General features: G+C 44.6%; 1 protein-coding gene and 1 pseudogene across 2 annotated transcripts; both read left to right on the top strand.

Annotated features, from left to right (window-relative positions):
* Positions 1-190: 190 nt before the first annotated feature.
* On the top strand, positions 191-19,468 carry CCT7 (chaperonin containing TCP1 subunit 7). 2 transcript variants are annotated; one of them, XM_090281432.1, is made up of 12 exons: positions 191-323; positions 6,699-6,852; positions 7,476-7,582; positions 11,097-11,222; positions 11,965-12,017; positions 12,327-12,498; positions 15,444-15,608; positions 16,408-16,596; positions 17,233-17,330; positions 17,706-17,838; positions 18,394-18,510; positions 19,085-19,468. In XM_090281432.1, the coding sequence occupies exons 1-12, from the start codon at positions 318-320 to the stop codon at positions 19,304-19,306; spliced, it is 1,542 nt and encodes a 513-aa protein (XP_090137558.1). In that variant the 5' UTR covers positions 191-317; the 3' UTR covers positions 19,307-19,468. The 2 variants fall into 2 exon arrangements, with proteins under 2 accessions (XP_090137558.1, XP_090137557.1); XM_090281431.1 differs by having other exon boundaries at positions 18,304-18,510.
* Positions 7,950-8,277, top strand: LOC150006119 (protein dpy-30 homolog pseudogene; annotated as a pseudogene).
* Positions 19,469-20,812: the final 1,344 nt, after the last annotated feature.

Here is a 20,812-nt window from a genome sequence, read left to right as displayed (position 1 = left end):
TCCCTTGGTCTGGCGTCCGGGGGCGTAGAAGGAGGAAGTGTAGCGGGCGGACCTAGAATCCTTCATAAACGTAGAAAAAAACCTACAACCAACTAGCTAGGGCGCCCTCCGAGGCTCCACCTCTGGCCTTTCTAGCCGCCCCGACTCGCTGGTAGCAAACCATAGAGTGGCGGAAGTGGCCCGACCGCTTCCTCTCTGGGTCCAACGCTGTTCGAACCTTCTTAGGATTTCTCTCGCGCGCGGCATTGTGGGGTTGCTGGGCGGGCCAGGCGCGGAGCGGAGAAGAAGCGTAGCGGGCCACAGAATAAGCTTACAAAATGATGGTGAGTAGAGTCTCGTGCATCCTTCACCATCCACCATCATCTGCTGCTTTCGGGCCTGTGGCTGGCGCCAACTGGCCTAGGGCCTTTCTTTGCGTACTGATTCTGTCCTCACTCCGATTTCCTACCTACGGGCGGCTCCGGCACGCCTTGGTCTGGCTTGGCCCAGACACGGAGCAGGGGCCCTTGGCGAGAACTATGCTGGACTTTTGGGGAGGCTCTGGTTGTGCCGGCTGGGGGCGACAAGCCCTGGGGTGTTTCTGGCAGCGGATCTGCGTCAGGGACCCAGTTTTTTGGAGCCCCCACAATCGTGGCCTTGTTAAAACGAGTGCGAATTTAGCATGCATAAGCAATCAGTGGCCAGACTTGGGAGCCCTGGCTGCCCTGGGAAATGCGGAGGTAAAGAAGTGTGCTTCCTAGAGTGGGTAGAGCGCAGGATCTCTGTTGCTGTACCCCACCCGCCTATTGCTGCATAAAGGGAAACAGACCTCTATGCTCATAATTTAATTAACTCATTCACTTGTTCATTAAATAGATACATGTTTAGTGCCTACTGAATGTACCGTTACCGGGTGGTTGTTGGGGTGCACTTCTCAGCCAGGGAAATGGGCAGGGCAAGTGGCGGTACTGCGTGAGAGGTGGGAAGGCCCGGACTCTAATTCCTACCCTGTCTGCGCCTCCGGATTTGACATTGGACCAGACTTTTCTAGTTAGCCACCTAACTCTGGGTCTCATTTTCTTAGATTACGGGGGTTGGTGAACCCTGGAGGCTACCTGTAGTCCACCTCTCTTCCATACAAGGCGTCTCTTTCCTCCATCTCATAGTCGGTCTATCTCTTGAATTGCTTTTGAACAGGGTCAGCTTTTAAGGGGGTGTTTTTTTGTTTTTGTGGATTTTCTTCTTTTTTAATTGTATTTTTCAGTTACAGTTTCCATTCAGTATTACTTTGTATTACTGTCAGGTGTACAGCATAGGGGTTAGACAGTGATATATGTACTCTGCGAAGTGTTCCTCCCCGTACCCTATTTCCACTTCCCACCTGGAACGGAAGGGGTGTTTGTGACTGAGATACTGCTTTCTGTGCACTGGCAGTTCACTCATTCATTTTGACCTATTAGTTTGAACCAGTTCTGGTTTTTGTTTTTTCTTTTTCCCTGCTTCCTGCAGCATCTCCCTGTTCAGGTAGATGTCAAACTGAAATCTATGAGGTGTTCATTTGGCTACCAAATACCCTATGAATCCAGCTTGTACCCAAGATAGAAAGAACCTGGCAATCTGTACACCCTCTCCGCCCCTTCATGCCTCCAATATTGCCATTTCAGCCTGTCATTAGCATTGCCTGTACCTGGAGTCATCTTCATCTTCTGTGCAGAGGCAGGATAGTAGGACAGTTGAGACAAGGTCCCTGGAGCCATGCTTTAGTGCCTAGGTTTGTAATTCTGCTCTGCCACTTATGAGGTGTGACTGAGCATTTTACTTCTTTTTTAATTATCCTTTTTAAAGAAAATCCTCACCCAAAGACTTCTTTTTTTTTTTTTTTTTCATTGCTTTTAGAGGGACAGGAACAGGGAGCAAGAGAGAAAAGAAACATTGCTGTAACAGAGAAACATAACTGGTTGCCTCTTGTAGGGCCCCCAAATGGAGATCAAACCCGTCACCCAGGCATATGTCCTGACTGGGAATCGAACACTCACCCTTTTGGTGTATGGGACGGTGCTCCAACCACCTGAGCCACACTGGCCAGAGCAACTTTGAGCATGTTATTAAATTTCTGGCCCTCAGTCTGTTAGAGGAAATAAATTAACTAATACATATAAAGTGTCCAGCATATAGTCGTCGTCGTCGGCAGCCGTCCGTCTCGAGAGACGATGGTGTAGCTTCTCAAGAGTCTATCTGCACTGCCGAGAATGGCTGTGCAGTCCGACTCGGGAGTGACACGGTATCTGTCTCCTCCCGTGTTGAATTGACATCTTGTGATGACGCTGAAGCTACAGAGCCTGGGCAGGGTGATATGGAGGGTCTGCTGTTGCCCATGCAGCAGACCCCCCCTCTCTTCGCAGCTGAAGGGTCCAAGGGAAAGACGGAGTCAATACAGCTTGGCTTCAGGTGCGCCGCAGGAGTTGCCGGTGTTGACTACAACGTCAAACCGCCTTAGGGACTCCGGCTCCGGATTTTCTGTCGGGGTTTACTCCCTTAGCCTTTCCCCTGAAGAGGTATGCCGCAAGGCAGCGGAGGTTTTTTGGAGTCAGAGTTTTCCTTCTCTGCCAGCATATAGTAAGCACCCAGTAAATGTTAGCTATTCTGCTAAGGCAACCATGAAAGTTTTGGCTGGCATTCACAGAACTAGGACTCAAAACCAAGGTTCCATCTGGTGATAAAACCTTTCACCAGGGGGCTACAGACCACCACACTTGGTTTTTTTCCTGAACTGGCCCCTGCTCTGTTTCTTTGCGGTGTTGACGGGTTATGCGAATATGAAACTTCTTTCACCCAGAATCCTCATTGCTGTTATTGAAGTAGTCCTTGGTACTCTAGAAGATTTCTGTGATTGGAAAAGAGGTAAAAGGGTTCCCTGAAACCTCAGCCCTGTGACTTTGGTACAGCGTCTATAGAATGTATGTCCTTGCCTTTGGTATTGAGCACTATAAGCCTTGGAATATAAATGCCTGTTGTGGTTTTGTAGAACGTCATGTTTTTAAGGAAGATGAACAGGAAGATCATTAAGCTGAAATTCCCAAGGCTTCCATTATCCCCTTGGCAGATGACTGGATTCTGCAGTTGTTTCTCAACATAAGTAAAATAAATGAGATTAAAAAGTAACTTGGGGGCAGAAGCTGGGCTTTCCCTAACAGTGCCTGTCCCTGGGGAACTGGTAGAAGGGGATCCATACTGCTTGACCTGGCGTGGTTCAGTCTAGTTCTGTCTGTTACCTTTCCCTCCCCATAGGATCTCTACCCAGCCTACCATTTCTCTAGAGCCTACAAAGCATAGGGAACAATATGGTAAGTATGGTCCACTGCTTTCCATCCCTATTGGCTTTATATTTAAGAATTCTCAGTGAATCTAGTGTTACCATACTGCCAATGCTTTTCCAAAAATAAGTCAAGAAGCCAGTGCTGTCTTACTTTATCGCTTATATCATTTGAATATGTATATTTAACAGTTGAGTTTTTAGCACCAAAAGCTGCTGAATATTGCTTCATATGTGGCCAAATCTAGGCACTCTACAAATTGAGATTATTGTAGCCCTTATCTTTGGGAATCTCATACTTTTAAGAAAGGGTGACAGGGGGCCAGTGAAACTGCAGACCTACCTGCTTTGGACACTGGAGAAAGGAGAATGTTCCTGCTGGTGAGGAAACTGTCGAGTTTCTTCTCTAGGGTGCTTCAGCAGTGGGCCACTTTGGCTCAAGTTCGGTGTCTCCACTGAAAGATTACCAGCTGTAGAAGAATAAAAATTGCAGAAAATCACAATGAGGTGCTTAAAACTTCCTGATAGGTTTCTCCTAAACTACAGGGCCAAGTGAAACACCACTGCATTGGACAAGAAACTTGTTATAGGTGCTGAAAGTTTGTGAAGAAAAGTCAGGAAGGGCTCTTCCCTCAGCTGGAAATTTCAGTAAAATACGTTATTTTATAGAATTGCTTTATCATATAATTGAATTTGAATGTTATCAATGGTGGTAAGAATAAAGTTGCTTACTTGGCTAACTAGAAAGGAGGAAAGGAAGGATGGATGGGTGGCAGTATAAAAGTTGTGCACAAGAGGAAGTGTAGTTAGACTCCTTGTTCTTGATGCCCTTGTTAGCTGCTGTTGAAATTTCCTGGAAGAATTGGGGGTGTGATGAATTACTTGCCTGGTGGTAAGAAAGTAGTGTCAGTGGTAGTGGCAGGTGGCTCTTGTAGATGGGGATACAATTTGGAGGTGGATAAGCCTATTGGAGGGATAGAAGAATCTGCTGAAGGCAATAGGAAGGGATCTGAGACTCACCTTGGTTTTTAATTTCAACTCATGTCTTCATGTGGGACAGAGATAGACCAGAGAAGCCTTGAGGAAGCCATGAAGAATGATTTAGGTGGAGCCTTCCAGCAGACATGTCTTTCCTTATAGAAGGTGCAAGGGGCCTGAGAGAGTGCTGAGAATGTAGAGAAGCCATTTCTTACCCTGAGACTTGGGACACTACAATGAAAAGGGAAAGAATTTCCCCCTCTCCAGTACATGCCTAGTACCAGATTCTGGGGCTTTTCTAATAGGCATTCTTTAAAAAAAAACAACAACAAGGGGTGATATGCTCATGAGGAAAAAGTTGAAACAAAAGAGCAAATATGCAAAGTATCAGAACCCTCCTTACTAACTTATTCATTGAAGTTTCTTGGATGTCTTTTTAGCCCCCTTTTTATTTACACATTATATCTTGCCTCTTCTAACTAGTTTCTAGTGATTTAAAAAATTTTTTTAATTTAATTTATTTAGATAGGAAGGGAGAGAGAGAGAGAGAGAGAGAGAGAGAGAGAGAGAGAGAGAGAGAGAGAAACATCGATGTGAGAGAGAAGCATTGATTGGCTGCCTCCCCTATGTGCCCAGATCGGGGATCGTATATTCCCAGACCACGATCCAACCTGAAACCTAGGAATGTTCCTTGACCAGGAACTGAACCCACAACCTTCCAGTTACAAGACAATGCTCCAACCAGCTGAGCCATACCAGCCAGGGCTCTAGTGTTTTGTTTTGTTTTTTTAATGTAAGTCAGACTGTGCCATTCCTCTGCTGCAAGGCTTTCTAGGACTTCCCTTTGCAGGAGTAAAATACAAACCCTTTAACATAGTCTACAAGTGAGCATGTGGTCTGTTTCCTGCTTGCCTCAGCCTTATTCCAACCTTCTGCTTATTCACTATCCTTCAGCTTCACTGGCCAAAAGATTTGAACTTTTAGCCCTGGCTGTGTAGTTCATTGATTGAATATCAGACTATGAACAGAAAGGTTCGCCTGTTTGGTACCCGGTCAGGGCACATGCCTGGGTTGTGGGCCAGTTCCTTAATTGAGGGCATGTGAGAGGCAACCAACTGATGTTTCTTTCGCACATGAGCATTTCTCTCCCTCTCTTCTTCCCTTCCCCTCTCTCTGAAAATAAATAAAATCTTCAAAAAAAATTGAACCTTTTAAAGAATTGTTGAGTTAATCTGATGCTGTCATCCTCTTGGATCACGCTAGACTTTGTGGTGTGTGAATTCTTGACTCCTGATTGTTAAGAGTGAGACAGTCCTGTGCTTTCCTATGTCTCTTTTCCTCAGACACCTGAAGTACCCCTCGGGGTGGACATGGGCAGTAGCTATAAATTTTAAATCATGGCTTAAGAGCACACATGTAACATAAGTTTTGGAACAATGTTTACCCTTAATATATTGTTTCATACAAACAATTAGTCACAGTCACTGGGAAGACTGAGTCTGGTTCATGAGCTCATCTCTGAAGGTACAAGCTTGGATGCAGGGACAAAGAACTCTGGTTTGCTGTGCTAATGAATTACTGTCTGTGCTAATGGTCATTGGGGCAAAGGTATTTAAGCAGGCCCTTTAAGCAAGTATCCCTGTCTTCCAGAGTTTCTCAAGCAAGTCTGCAAATTAAACCTCCATAGGGATAGTGACTGTTTTGGAAGCTATTGCAAAATAGGAAGAGAAAAACAACTTTTGGGTATGTAAGTGGAGATGAGTCACAGGAAGTTTTATGGAGCCAGCATGAAAAACGGAAATATTACTGTGTGAATTGATTTGTTGTCATTTTGTGAGGCAGAACAAAGGTGCTGTTTGCTTCTCTGCCTGACTACTTCTCTACACTCCAGCTAAACATCATTGGTAAAGCTGCCTGCCTAGGCATTAGGCATCTCCAGGACAGCACCTGAAGCTGTTGGCATCTGGTGTTTTGCATCAGTGTCCCATCTACTTCTCTAGGATTAAGCTGTAATGCAGATAAGTGGATGTTTTGCTGGAGGGTGAAGCTGAGCATGGCCTGCTGCTTCCTCCAGTGCCATGACCTAATTCTTCAACACGGAATGCGGTCAGAAGTTGAAAAGGCTATGCTCATTCACCTGGGCACTAGAGAACACATTGCTATTTAATTTGTTCTTTTAAATAAAATAATTGCTTCTAAACCATTCTCTAGCATACCTACTAGGTATGCTGTGGTCCTGGCAACATCTCTGGAGATAGAGGTTGTTTAAGGAATGAATGTGGTGGACAGTGGGGGAATGTGGTTTAAAAAGACCTCCAGATATTTCTGCTATGGGAGAGATGGGAGCATTTTTCCTTACCCTTCCCTCCTTGAGTCTCATTGTAATAGACGATTTTTAAAAGCAGTCAATTGTTTTTTTCTTTTCTAGCCCACACCAGTTATCCTGTTGAAAGAAGGGACTGATAGTTCCCAAGGCATTCCACAGCTTGTAAGTAACATCAGTGCCTGCCAGGTGATTGCTGAGGCCGTAAGAACCACTCTGGGTCCCCGTGGCATGGACAAGCTCATTGTGGATGGCCGAGGTAAGTCTGCAGGGTTCCTCAGGCCAGTGTGCAGGACAGGAGTCTTCTGGGGAGAATTGAGCTAGCAGAGGTTCACATCAGAAAACTCACTTCTTTTCAGGGCTTTGAGGGATTTCTCACTATGAAGTGGCTCCATTTCATGCTTGATCTTGAATGCTGAGCTCTGCAGGAATACATAGAAGTTGGGCTCAGGAGGCTGTTAATTTATAGAGAGGTACAGCCTAGAAATGTGAAATAGAACCGTCTGGCATTGCCATTGTATCACGTTGTCAAGACAAAGAATAAGGTCCCTTTTATGTTTTAGTATATTACTTGACATGTGATACTAGGATATTAACTATGTTAATATCTAAGTGATTATTCATTCTCATTTTAAAAATATTATCTACATCCAGTTGAGGTGTGCTAAATGCTGTTTATAGAAAAGTAGGAGCTCATAATCTTTGGGAGCTTGTGATTTTAGGTGGCCCTTTGTGCACAGAACTCTAAAAAAGATCAGTTTATTCCTGCCATGAACCCCTCTGCCCCCTCCTAATAAAGGGTACATGGGCTCCAAGTCCAACTAGAAGACAGAATTTAAGAAAGGAACTTTAAAGTTTTATTTTGTGTTTGTTCCTTTTAAGGAAAAGCCACAATTTCTAATGATGGGGCCACAATTCTGAAACTCCTTGATGTTGTCCATCCTGCAGCAAAGACTTTAGTGGACATTGCCAAATCCCAAGATGCTGAGGTAAGAAAATCAAGCAGATGTGTATAAATATAGGTTGAAACACATGCCTGCTTGCTCCTTCACTCTCCTCTCTAAAAGTTTTTGATTTTTCTATTTAAACTTATAATTTCAAAAGTAATACATGCTTGTAAAAATATTTAGAAGAAATTAATCTTGTAAAATTTACACCATTCCACTGCTGAGATCTTAGTACTGTGTGCTGTCATTTATATGAGTTGCTAGGGAAATAATTTGACCTTATAAAATGGGATCACTTACAGTGGACTTGGTTTGTGTTGGGAGTTGGTCACGCACTGCAGGGCTCTTTAAGAATGGACAGCTCTGGCGGGGACTGGTGTCCAGGCACTGTGACTTGGCAGGGTCTGCCATGGAGCCAGAGCAGATGCTGGAGGGACAGATGCAGGTTGCAGAAAATCCTCACTCTGAGTATGGTCTCACAGATAATGTTGAAAGGATAGTAGAAAATGAGAAGAATAATGCAGAAAAGTAATCAAAACAGGAAGTGGATCTCCAGTCTTTGCCAGCTCATGCCTACCTATATCAGACAGTTTTGCCTATCTTATTAAAGGGACTTGATGTACTTGCAAAGGAAAGACCACCAAATCCCATTGAATTTCTAGCATATCTTAAAAAACAAGGCACTGTTTGAAGAACAAAACAGAAAAATTTGGTTTCTACTAGATTTACACGATTAAGAGGCAGCTTTAATTGCTGTGATTTTCTCCCCTTTTTTGGAAGTATAAGAACCTTCAGGACAAAGATTTGTTATTGGAGTTGCAGAAGAAAACATTTTCCTTATTTTGACTTTTCACTGTACTTAATTTAATGAGTGTGTTACATGCAAATTTTTCTGATTGTCTTTAACTTTGTTTTAATTTTTATTTAAAAATTATTTTTAGAGAGAGGGGAAGGGAGAGAGAATGAGGAGAGAAAGGGAGAGACATCAATGTGTTAGAGAAACACACCCTCAACCAGGGACCTGGTCTAACACCAAGCATGGGCCCTGCCCAGAATTGAACTGAAGACCTTTTGGTTTGCGGGATGATATCCAGCCCACTGAGCCATATCAGTCAGGGCTTTCTTTAACTTTGTTTTTTAAATGACCTTCAAAATAAACTGTTAAACTGAAAAAAAAAAAAAAAAATTAAGAAGATGGGCTGGAAACCCTAAGTTTTCCGGTTTCTCTTCTATTTTATTGGTAGTAGAATAAACGTCAACATTCACTATTTTAACAAACCATTTCTAACACTGGAGTCTTGATAATAAGTGTTGAGAGAGATAAGTGTATATTTTAGGGTGTTGCATATATGCCCTGAAGATAGGTGAAAAGGTTTATTAGGAACATGTAGCCTATTAAACAGTAGGACTTTTCTAAAATTAAAAGGAGAAGAGTCTGGATTTGACCTGTTAAATTATTCACTTGTTGAAGACATTATCTTCTGGCCAGGAATTTAGCAGCTTAAACTCTTTGCCGCAGTAACCCTTTTTCCCCATTGAGAATTCTTTACATTACACAATGGGTATATGAGATCTGCCTGGAAAAAGTCCAGCCATTGTTAATATAATGAGAAAGGTTTGTAACCTGGCAGCCAAGGACAGTGGACTAGATTGCGCATGTGTGAACGGTGACGACTTCACTGTATAGTCAGTGGGGGGTGGTAGATGCTGTTGAGTGAGCATGTGTACTGTGTGGCCATCACATTCAAAATGACTGAGCAAGTAGAGCAACAAATCTGCATTAAATTTTGCGTTAAGCTTGAACATTTCCTCCATGGAAACTATTTGAATGATTCAGAAGGCTTTCGGGGATGATGCAATGAGTGCAGCACAGATAAAAGTGTGACACAAATGTTTCAAAGATGGTGGAGAGTCTGCTGAAAGTGATCCATGTTCTGGAAGGCCTGCAACAAGCTGAACACCTGAGAACGTTGAACATGTATGGGCTGCAGTCAACACGGCGACTGACAGTGCGAGAACTAGAAGCTGATTGGGGATTCCAAAAACTCCTGTGTCTGAGATTTTGATGCAGAATCTAGGCATGAACCCTGTTGTGGCAAAATTCATTCTGTGGCTTCTGCCAGAGCAGAAGGAACCTCATGCTGCAGTTGCTAATGATTTGATTCAAACTGCTACCAATGAACCAGATTTCCTCAAGAAGGTCATAATGGAGAAGTGTTGTGGGTCTACAACTATCACCCAGAAACAAAGGTCCAGTTGTCTCAATGGAAGTCGCCTCGTTCTCCATGCCTAAAGATGGTGCAGCAAAGACACAGCAAGATCAAGACTATGTAATTGTGTTTTTTTGATTGGGAAGGTGTTGTTCATCCTGAGTACACCCCTCCAGGTCAGATAGTTAATAAGGAGTACAGCCTCGGTGTTCTTCATAGGTTGAGAGATGCAATACGATGAAAATGGCCAGAGCTCTGGACGACTGGTGTTTGGAAGCTTCATCATGAAAAGCCGCCTGCTCATGCATCACGTCTCACGCAGGATTTTTTGGCAAAACATCAAATCACCCAGGTAACTCAACCTCCCCATAGCCCAGATTTGGCACTCTGTGACTTCTGGCTTTTCCCAACACTGCAAGTAACACCTTTGAAAGGGAATAGATTTCAGACTGTTGATGAGATTCAGGAAAATACAAGGGGCAGCTGATGGAGATTCCAACAAAGGATTTTGCAGAGTGTTTTGAACAGTGGAAGAGATGCTGGGAAAACTGTGAGGTCCCAAAGTGCCTACTCTGAAAAGGACTGAGGTGTCATTGTCCTATGTACAGTGTTTCTTATATCTTGTATCTTCTTAAGTAAATGTCTCTTTTTTATATTACATGGCTGGAGGCTTTCTGGACAGACCTCATAAGTTACAAATAAAGTTTTTCCAAATCAGAGGTTGTCAGTTTTCTTATGAGCTCTTATTCTTTTTCTCCCTCATTAAAAATAGGGATTAGATGTCATTGTAGAAAAATAACATGTAAGAAAGATTAGCAGACTAGTAATCTGCTTATTCCAAATAGGGTTTAACATATAAAGGGCATTTGCTGGTCCTGGGAGATTTTAGAGGAATTTGGCTAGAAAATATATTTTTTTGTAACTCCTATTGTACTTTGTACTCTTTGAAGATTATTTATACATGCCTCTTGCTACTATGGTTATTTGTGACATGTAAGCATTGTATTATAAGTATGACTGGGACTGTCTTATTTATTATAGTGCCTTGTATGTACTAAGTTCTCAGATAATTAACAGATATAATTTTATATCCCAAGGAAATTTAATTGTCCAAATCAGTCCTCTTTGGGGAATGGGCCTTGCTGGGGAATTAATTTTGTAGCTCAGAACCATTCGATGGGATGGATACCTAATGTCCATCACCTTCCCTCTACTTTTGGCAGTAACTATGCTTCCATATTAAAGCTTCACACCCATTTAAACAGTGCCCAGTTTAAGTGGATAGATTGCCTGAAAATAGAGTTTTGGGGTTTATCCCTAAACATGAATGTCCTATCCTCTTCCAGGTTGGTGATGGCACCACCTCAGTGACCCTGCTGGCTGCGGAGTTTTTGAAGCAAGTGAAGCCCTATGTGGAGGAAGGTCTGCACCCACAAATCATCATCCGAGCTTTCCGCACTGCCACGCAGTTGGTATGTAAGAACTGGCTAACTTGGCGTTGTGCCTGGCACCTTTGTATTTCTCTTAGGATAATACCTTTACTGGAGTATAGAGAGACTGGGAAGAGTTCCTTGGACATTTTCTAAATTCTACTCCCTGGGAGCCTTAGTTCTATAATTCACTAGCTATTTGATTAGATAGTTGATAGTCTTATCATGTAGATATATCATAGGCTCTCAGGAAATGAGAGCTATTTTTGTTTTTATCAAGTACTTCACAACACATCTTGAAACATGGCTTTTATTGACCTTTGATCTTCGTTCTCTCTAGGCCTTACTTTCTTTACTATTTCTGTTCCAGGGTGGTGACATTCAAATGAGATATATGATATTATATAACATCTACTTAATATATAAGGTGCTAGAAGTTATGGATGTTTTTCATAAGCCAATAGGTTTGTGTTAACCTAGTGTCATAGCATGTTTTCACTCACTTATTTTAGTGTGTTATCTGCATATCCAGAACTAAATCTTGGAAGTGTCCTTATGATTCCTTAGAACTATACCTAGTCTACATTTCAGACTATGGTAGTTTTCTAAACTATAGAGATTTACATTTTTCTGGGCAGCTATAAGACGTAGACATATTGTTTCAGCTATAGAATAAAAATGCTTAAGATGTGGGAGTAAACAAATTAGGGATTAGCAAGAGAGGTTGGGATCCACTTCTCCAGTTTGTAGCATGAGAGACTAACTCAGCTTCTGTTCTTGGCAGGCAGTTAACAAGATCAAAGAGATCGCTGTGACTGTGAAGAGGGAAGATAAAGTGTAAGTTTGTGGTGGGCTTTGTCAGAAGCTTGATGTTGTAATCTCTGCATGGACTTGGGCTCTCTGGCTCTTGGCTTTGGCTAGACCTTTGGCTGTGCCCCAGCCTGTGCTGCACAAAAGGGTTGGTGGACTGTAGTTTAAAAGTTGTGTTGACTGCAGTCACCATCTGTCACTGGTAATATGCCCTGAAGATACAGAAGAAGTTAGTGAGGGTTGAATTTAGAGGTTGAATGGGAACTACCTCCACATTGCAGTAGAATCAGACAAGGGGCTTCAAGTCCTGATGCGGGTCTCACCCTTGTGTCCCAGGGAGCAGAGGAAGCTGCTGGAAAAATGTGCCATGACTGCTCTGAGCTCCAAGCTGATTTCCCAACAGAAGGCCTTCTTCGCTAAGATGGTGGTGGATGCGGTAATGATGCTCGATGATTTGCTGCAACTTAAAATGATTGGCATCAAGAAAGTACAGGGTGGAGCCCTAGAGGTAATCCTGCTACAGCCTCCCTAGGAGACTCCTGCTTTCACATTGACCCTTCAGTCAGCTTGGTATAGGAGGAGAACAACTTGATGGGTAGAGAAACACGTGTAGGACTGGAAGTCAGGCTTGGACTGTACTCTTCCAATGCCATGATAGGCTGTGATTACAGATATGTTATGTAACCTCTGTAGACCTATATTTACTTCTTAGCAGAATGAAGACTCAAGTGGCTGATTTTCAGAATCCCAGTGTTGATGTGGGAGGGAGTAGGGCTAGCTCTGGTAAATTATTTATGGCCTTCTCAATGAATCTGAGCAGTACTTTTTAGTCCATTCTTCTCCAAGAGATATGGCCATGTTCTCCCTTCTTTTACTCATTTATTTTGAATAGATGATACATAGTTCAAACTATTGAAGGACCTAAAGGAAAAAAATAAAAGTCTTCTCTACCACTCCTGCCCCAGATTCAACCACTATTAAGTGTGTATTCTTCCAGAATAATCTGTGCTTTTATAAACACGTGTAAATATTGCTTTCTTAAACACAGTGCTTGCTTACAATACATAGTTTTCTGTTAACTTGCTTTTGTCCATTTAACAACATATTTTAGAATCAGTTCCGTATCAGCATGTGTAGCTCTTAACTCAGTGCTGCCCTTATAGAACTTTCTATGAGATGAGGCTGTTAAATATCTGCACTGTACAGTATGGTAGCCAGTGGCCAGGTGTGACTACTAAACACTTGAGGAACTGAATTTTTACATTTAATTTGCGCTTATTTAAATTTAAATAAGCAACATGTGGCTGGTATCTGCTGTACAGCACAGCATAACTGTAGCTCATTCTTTTCCAGCACAGTAGTATCTGGAAACATTCTCTGATGTCAGTGTCTCCATGCCGCTTTGGACCTTTTTTGGTCTCTGGCCTGCCCGCGTGAAGTGATTTGGACAGGGCGAAACTTGCTTGACGTGTTACAGCCTAGCTGTTCCCTTTTTGTTCTTTGACATTTACCCTTCCAAGTTGCACTTGCACTCTGTTCTTCTCCCTCCTCTTCCTCCTGACTGTCATGGCACATGTCAGTGAGCTGAGGTTCTCTGTATAATAAAACTGGGAGGAATACGGAAGCCATTCCCGTCTGTGGTCCCCAGCACCACATTCATTTTGCAGCCCATTCTCTACATGGTGGCTTGCTGGCGTTTTCTTTACCCACTGCCTTGCTAACAATGTTTTATCTTCTCCTTGGCCTTCCTACTTCCTTAAATCCTTGGAATTAGATTGGCATTCACTAACTAATAATCTTACCTTGTGAGAAAGCCAGGAGCTTTAAGCCCCACTTGTGTTTTCCTTAGACTTTCCCACATTCCTTAAATGCATGTAAACACAAACAAAACCTGACACACACAGTTCAGTGAATGAGAACCCTGACCAGTGTGGCTCAGTTTGTTGGGAGTCATCCTGCAAAGCGAAAGGTTGCCGGTTCGATTCCTAGTCAGGGCACATGGCGGGTTGCAGGTCTTTGGGGCGCACGCAAGAGGCAACCAGTGTTTCTTTCTGACATTGATGTTTCTTTCCCTCTTTCTCCCTTTCTTCCCCTCTCTAAAAACAAACAAAAAATCTTTAAAAAAGATAGGATTCAATGAGTGATGGTAGTAATTATTTACTTATTCTCAGGAGTTAACTGAACTTCCTGATCTGTATCTTTAGCTTTCCCTCCTCCCCTGAGCCTCATGCTTGTGTATTTAACTGAACCCATTAGCCTGTCCTCCAAACCCTTAGCATTCTCTATATTCCTTGATGTAGCTGGTATCACCACCAGTTATTCAGACATGTGAACCAGAAATCCAGGATCATCCTTGAAAACCTTTCCATCTCATAACCTTTCAATCATTGTCTCATTTTTGCCTACCAGTTGACTATTTACTTCTTTAATCCGTCTCTTTTACTTATTCCCAAGACTGTCGTCCCGGCAGTGGCTGCCCTTGCTCTAGTCTGTTGCAAGGTGAAGTTCCCCAATTTACTTTCCTGTGTGCAAAGCCTTCTAGGGGTCTGTACTGCCTACAGGATAAGAGCCAGGCCTCAGAGCCTATAAGATTCTCCTAAACTGTTCCCTAATTTCTACTGTATATCCCAGCAACTGCAAATGCCTTTTCAGTCCCTGATTTTCACCTCTGCCTCTTGGCAACACCTCTTTCTTCCTATTTTTCTGTCTAATTTCTGCTCAGTCATCTTGATTCAGCTCAGTCCTCACCCCCTTTAGGAGGCTGTGGATTTAAGTGATGCAAGAATCTTTTCACTGATAGGCTCCAATATTACAGGTCAGGATTGTAGATTAGTACTGGCAGAGGACATTGAGGTCATTGAACTGAAGACCCCTTTTGATGGAGTGGGAAATGATTTGGTCATTTAGTAAGACGGGCCTGAGATGTTAACCTAAGTCTCCGTACAGTGCTGAAGTCAGTCCTGGGTTCAACATGCTTTCTATTATGCCCTACTATTAAATCCAACCCACAGGAATGTCTTAAAATTCATGTTTTGAGGAACTGAGATATGGGAAGCCACAGTTAGAGACTGGGAACTGTGCAGGAGATTTCTGACACTTAGGATCTTTTGGCTTCATCTCCTGGGAAGAGGAAGCATCTAAACTACAGCAAACATGCTTGTATGTGTGTGTACATAGTGGGTGCACTGCAGGTAGGGAGGGGCATGTATAGGTGTGTGCAGTACAAGACTGGGGTGTTGGGGTTGAAAGAGAAGGCATTAGACAGCCTGTGCTATGTTTTGTATTTTCCCCAGCTTTTATGATAATGGAAAGATTTTGTTGCAACAATGAAATATACACAGTTAACTTTTTCAGGTTCACAGGAATGGACATGCATTAGTCCAACACAACACCAGTTTGGTTTCATTTCATTCCAGTACTGAACTGTTGAACTTCTTTCTTTTTTTTGAACAGGACTCCCAGCTGGTAGCTGGTGTTGCATTCAAGAAGACTTTCTCATATGCAGGGTTTGAAATGCAACCCAAAAAGTACCATAATCCAAAGATTGCCCTGTTAAATGTTGAGCTCGAACTGAAAGCTGAGAAAGATAATGCTGAAGTCAGAGTGCACACAGTTGAGGTAGGTCCTAACAGCTGGCAGTGGCATGGAAATGGCTTTTTGGGCCAAAGCCTCAGTTCTTGTGGTTGTCCTGGGCACAGCTCTTGTTTTTTAAGCCTCTGTGGGTCCCCTTATTCTCCTGTCACCCTAAATATTGGTGTCTAAATACTGAGACCATGTCTTTTCTCACTCTGTACTCTCTGAGTGACCTGGACTTGAGGAGTTTTGGAGAGGACAGACCTGCTGAAATATTATCCTCTAGCCCCAGAGAGGGCTGGCAGGGGCTCTGTAAGCTATACAGAGAGCCCGAACTTTGATTCTTTGGTTTGGGCAGTTGCGGGTTCTTTCCCATTTAGACCAAGTTCTGTGCTGCAGGGAGAAGTGTGCCGCCATCATGGATATAACCGAGGCTCTCTGGAGGTAGCATTGTCACCCAGCGAAAAGCATGAACTCTTGGGAAGTGTGTCCCCAGTGCAGAATGATCTTTGGGGAAAGGGGTCTTGTCATTGGGAACTCCATGGGTGAGGGCCCCAGTGGAGGCTAGTACTAATCCAGACTGAAGTATTTCTCCCATGTTGGCAATACCAGCTCTGGAGTAGCTTCTAGTTCTGGGGTTACTTTCTGCTTTTGTGTTTGAAAGTTTTAGGTGGTTCCTAAGTTACCTGACAGGGTCCTTTTTCATTTGGACTGAGGAGAGGCTATCCTCTTTATCCTCATTAATTCTCAAATAAATTAGCATACTTCTATCATGGGAGATGTATTTTGGCCCACCGTATATGTTAACCTCCTCCCCAAAGCACCCTCATCCTTGTGTCTTTAGGATTATCAGGCGATTGTGGATGCTGAGTGGAACATTCTGTATGACAAGTTAGAGAAGATCCATCATTCTGGAGCCAAAGTCATCTTGTCGAAACTCCCCATTGGAGATGTGGCCACTCAGTACTTTGCTGACAGGGACATGTTCTGTGCTGGCCGAGTGCCAGAGGAGGACCTGAAGAGGACGATGATGGTAAGCCAGCTTTCACAGGCTGCTCCTTGGCCTCTGTGGCCCTGGCGGGGCGGGGGTATTTACTTACCGCTGGTGGACAGGAGTGCGCTCTCAGGTTGGCATGTGCATACAGGCCTGTTTTCTTAACTTCTTGCCTTAAAGCACTTCAGTCCCAGTGTGTGTGAGCTCAGATACAAGTTAGTCTAACCAAGACACACCAGAAAGTTTGATTTGTGAGGGAACCTAGCAGTAATGCTGTGATTAGCTGCATACACTCAAGTATTGATGCTTCCAGCCAGGTTTTCTTCCTTCTTCCGGGTCTCACCCAAGGCGCCTTAAATCTAAAGCACTGACCCTGACTTCATTTGTTGGGCCCAACAAATGGGGGAGGGGTGTTGGGTGAACCAATGGGTCCTCATTTCCTTTTAACTAGGCCTATTTGTCTTTCACATGCCTTAGTTCTATGTTGTTTCCTTTCGGAAGGGGAAAGGATCATTTGGAGGTCAGGGGCGAGAGTGGGTTATCCAGGGCAGAGGGCTCTGGGGCACTGGGGCAGAGTCTGGCATGGGAATTGGCTTTGAGACTAGGTGGCAGGAAGCTTGCTAGCCTGGTGTGAGCCTTCACTGTTGGGTGATCTTGTCCTCTTGTGCTCCTCAGGCCTGTGGAGGCTCCATCCAGACCAGTGTGAATGCTTTGTCAGCAGATGTGCTGGGCCGCTGCCAGGTCTTCGAAGAAGCCCAGATTGGAGGCGAGAGGTGAGCCACAGGCCTCAGTTGCATCTTGGCTGAGCTCACGAGACTCGCCTGGGTATGGCCTCCTGCCATCCTTTGAGTGTGGAATACAACATGTGCTACTCTTTTTGGACCTCTTACCTTTTGGGGCATGAAGAGCTCAGGCATAGTGTATTTTGTGGGGGAAGATCACATTGGATCTGAAGTTTGACTCCACAATCTTATGTCCCAGCAGTATAGCCCCAGACATTACCAAGATATCTTTTAAGGGTGGGATTGGGGAACCTCTGGGGGAAACAGAAGAATAGCTGCAGATGGTTGGGAGTGTTTGGTGAGGTCAGAACACAGCAAGTTGGCAGCAGACAAGACTTCACATGTATGATTTAACCCTGAATGTAGGTACAACTTCTTCACTGGCTGCCCCAAGGCTAAGACTTGCACCATCATCCTCCGAGGCGGAGCTGAGCAATTTATGGAGGAGACAGAGAGGTCCCTGCACGACGCCATCATGATTGTCAGGAGGGCCATCAAGGTACTGGGCTGGCTTCCTGCCTTCACGGCCCATTTGCCCCACAAGCTGATGAGACCCTGGATCAGTGTAATAAGTCCTTCCCTGGGTGGCATTCAGGCCCTCGTTTGCCTCACGAATCATAGGGAAACAGCCTCAGTCTCTCAGAATAGGTCACGCTGCCTTACAGGCTAAGACGTGGTGCTGTGAGCAAACTGTGGCCCTGAGTCAGTCAGCCGTCCCAGGGATTGTGCCAGTGTTCTCAGCTGTGGGCGACTTTGAGGATGGTCAGAAAGCATAAAGTTCAGTGAAGTTGGGATGTGCTAGACAAGGACCACGTATAGACTTCCTGGCACTTGGGTTGGGGGAAGTAATGAGGAAATATTCTCTGGGCTGCGGGTCCTATTGGCTGAGTGGCTCAGTTTTTCTGTGGCTGGATCTTGGACCATGGGTACCACCTGTGTTGAGAAATGGGTCTGGTCTCTACAGAACGATTCGGTGGTGGCTGGTGGTGGGGCCATTGAGATGGAGCTATCCAAGTACCTGCGGGATTACTCAAGGACTATTCCGGGCAAACAGCAGCTGTTGATTGGAGCATACGCCAAAGCCTTGGAAATCATCCCACGCCAGCTGTGTGACAATGCTGGCTTTGATGCTACAAACATCCTCAACAAGCTGCGGGCTCGGCATGCTCAGGTGGGTGCTTGCTTTTTTGGGGGGGTCCAGGGATTTGGGTGGATGGGGCTAGATCTGTGTGCTGTGATTACTCACACTCTATGCACTCAGCCCAGGTGACAGTGCTGGAACTAAACTCGGTACCAACTAACTGTGCTGCTTCTGAGGGCAGAGGCAAAGCCACAGTGCCTGGACCAGAGGTCCCAGGGTTTCTTCAGTCCTCCCAAGAGTGTGATCCCTTCTCCTGTAATGAATTGTTCCTGTTGAGAACCATGGTTTGATTTATGCAGTCCTTAGGTGGGACTGAGGTAGGGCCTCCCCAAAACAGCAGCTTGCCTGGGAGTGGGCCAGAGCTCTGTATGATCAGTATATCCAGGGCTCGAAGGGGATGGTTGGCAGTGGCAGGAGCAGGGGTGGGAAGAGGTGGACTTCTGGGTTCCTGTTGTGATGACATAGGCTGGTGCCATCTTCCTCAGGGAAGTGCCAGCAAGTTCAGAGTCAGGATTCCTAACGTCCCTGGTCTTATGAAGGGAAGAGTATGTGAGAAGAAATTTGAAAGCATTTCCATGTTACCTTCCCTCTCCTGATCTTTTAGGGGGGCATGTGGTATGGAGTAGACATCAACAATGAGGACATTGCTGACAACTTCGAGGCCTTCGTGTGGGAGCCAGCCATTGTTCGGATCAATGCCCTGATTGCAGCTTCTGAAGCTGCGTGCCTTATTGTGTCCGTAGATGAAACCATCAAGAACCCTCGCTCAACAGTGGATGCACCTCCAGCTGCTGGCCGGGGCCGAGGTCGTGGCCGCCTCCATTGAGAGGCACCCCACCGCTTACACAGTGGCTGGCAGGCTGGCTGCAGGGTGCCCTTACTTTCTCTGTCTTGTCTTGGTTAATTGGTGTTACAGGGAAGGTGTAGTGATTGTCCCACTCTGTTCTAACTGGGGGTTATTTAAATAAACCTTAAGGCTTCGAATTCACTTTGCAAATTCCTTGGGGACAGGAGTTTTACTCATAAATGTCTTTGACTGCAGCTCAGGATTTTAGTTTTGTATGTAGTCACCCAAAAGGTAGAAATATTATCTTCCCTCCTTTTGGGCTGTCTTCAGTAGCTCTGTTGTTCAGGCAGAGTGTGGGTCACACTGCCTGCAGGGAGCCCCACCAGAGTGGCCCCTTTCCCAGTTTCACTGTGGTGTCTCAGTCCCAGAAGCAGCTGGGAGATGTGGAGTCCCTTCTTTTTCTTCTGAATTTATCTTATTTAGCCCTGGCCTAACCAGGCACTGCTCCCAGTGCTTCTCTGGGTTTGAGTATATGTGTTGCATGACCTGTTTGCCCCTTGCACTTCCATATTATTGTGGTTCAGTCTTTGGTCCCTCATAGTCAGGATCCTGAGGTTGAGGTCTCTTGGAGGAATGTCTTAGAGAGGCCATATCCTCTAAACTGTAGTGACGTATTAGAAGTCCACTGAAGGAGCCACCCACCTGGTCTCATTTTGCTCTCTTCTGACCAGTGTTGAGTTTGGATTGGTCAGCACAGATACTGGAAATCAGGGTCTAATTGTAATTGATCATTGTGAAAGCTAGAGGTAAACACTCAAGTCATATTGAGCCACTGATGCTTTTGCCTCTTGTTAGTGGGAAGGGTTTTTTGTTTTTAATTTCTGAGTCCAACCACTCCTGGTTAGATGGACTGAAAAGTGGAATGAGGCAGTGGACAGGTCCAGACTTTGGAATCTGGCATCTCTCCCAACTTGATGGTTCTTGGGTAGACTAATATTTTCTGAGTCTCAGCTGTTCTAAATGTATAATGAAGACAAGAACAGGTGGTCAGAGTTATGGGGATAAATGCTCATCTGCTTGATTGATGCTAGAGCCACACATGGTTTAAGCCTAAACACATATTTGTTTTTCTGATTTTTAATGTTTCAAGACCCGAGTAGTCAAATCCATGGGGCAACCCCATTTGGTAGTATAGGGAAGTTGAAGCCAAACCATGTTGGGCAACTTGGTCTCTCCCAGGCTAAAGCCTGGTTGGCTGGCCAGAGCCTCCTGAGGAGGTGGGCGAGCCAGTGAGGGACTGGGCAGTGCTCCTGCTGTACTTGTGCTGGGTTTGCCCTTAAAAAGATGGCTGAGTCTCAGAAATGGCACCTCAAGGCTTTTTGTCCACACGCAGACACTGAAAGGGAATGAACTGGGCAGGACAGCAACCTGCAGTGCCAAGACGGGCCTTTGGATGCTTCCTTCGCCCCATTGATACAGATCAGGTCATCCCCCCTCCTTCCTGCTTCAGCGCACTTCAACTGCAGAGGACCGACATCTATTTCC

The sequence above is a fragment of the Furipterus horrens genome, unplaced genomic scaffold (genome assembly GCF_987537825.1).
Source record: "Furipterus horrens unplaced genomic scaffold, mFurHor1.1.pri manual_scaffold_6, whole genome shotgun sequence".
Lineage (NCBI taxonomy): Eukaryota > Metazoa > Chordata > Mammalia > Chiroptera > Furipteridae > Furipterus > Furipterus horrens.
This window is presented reverse-complemented; position numbering and strand designations above follow the sequence as displayed.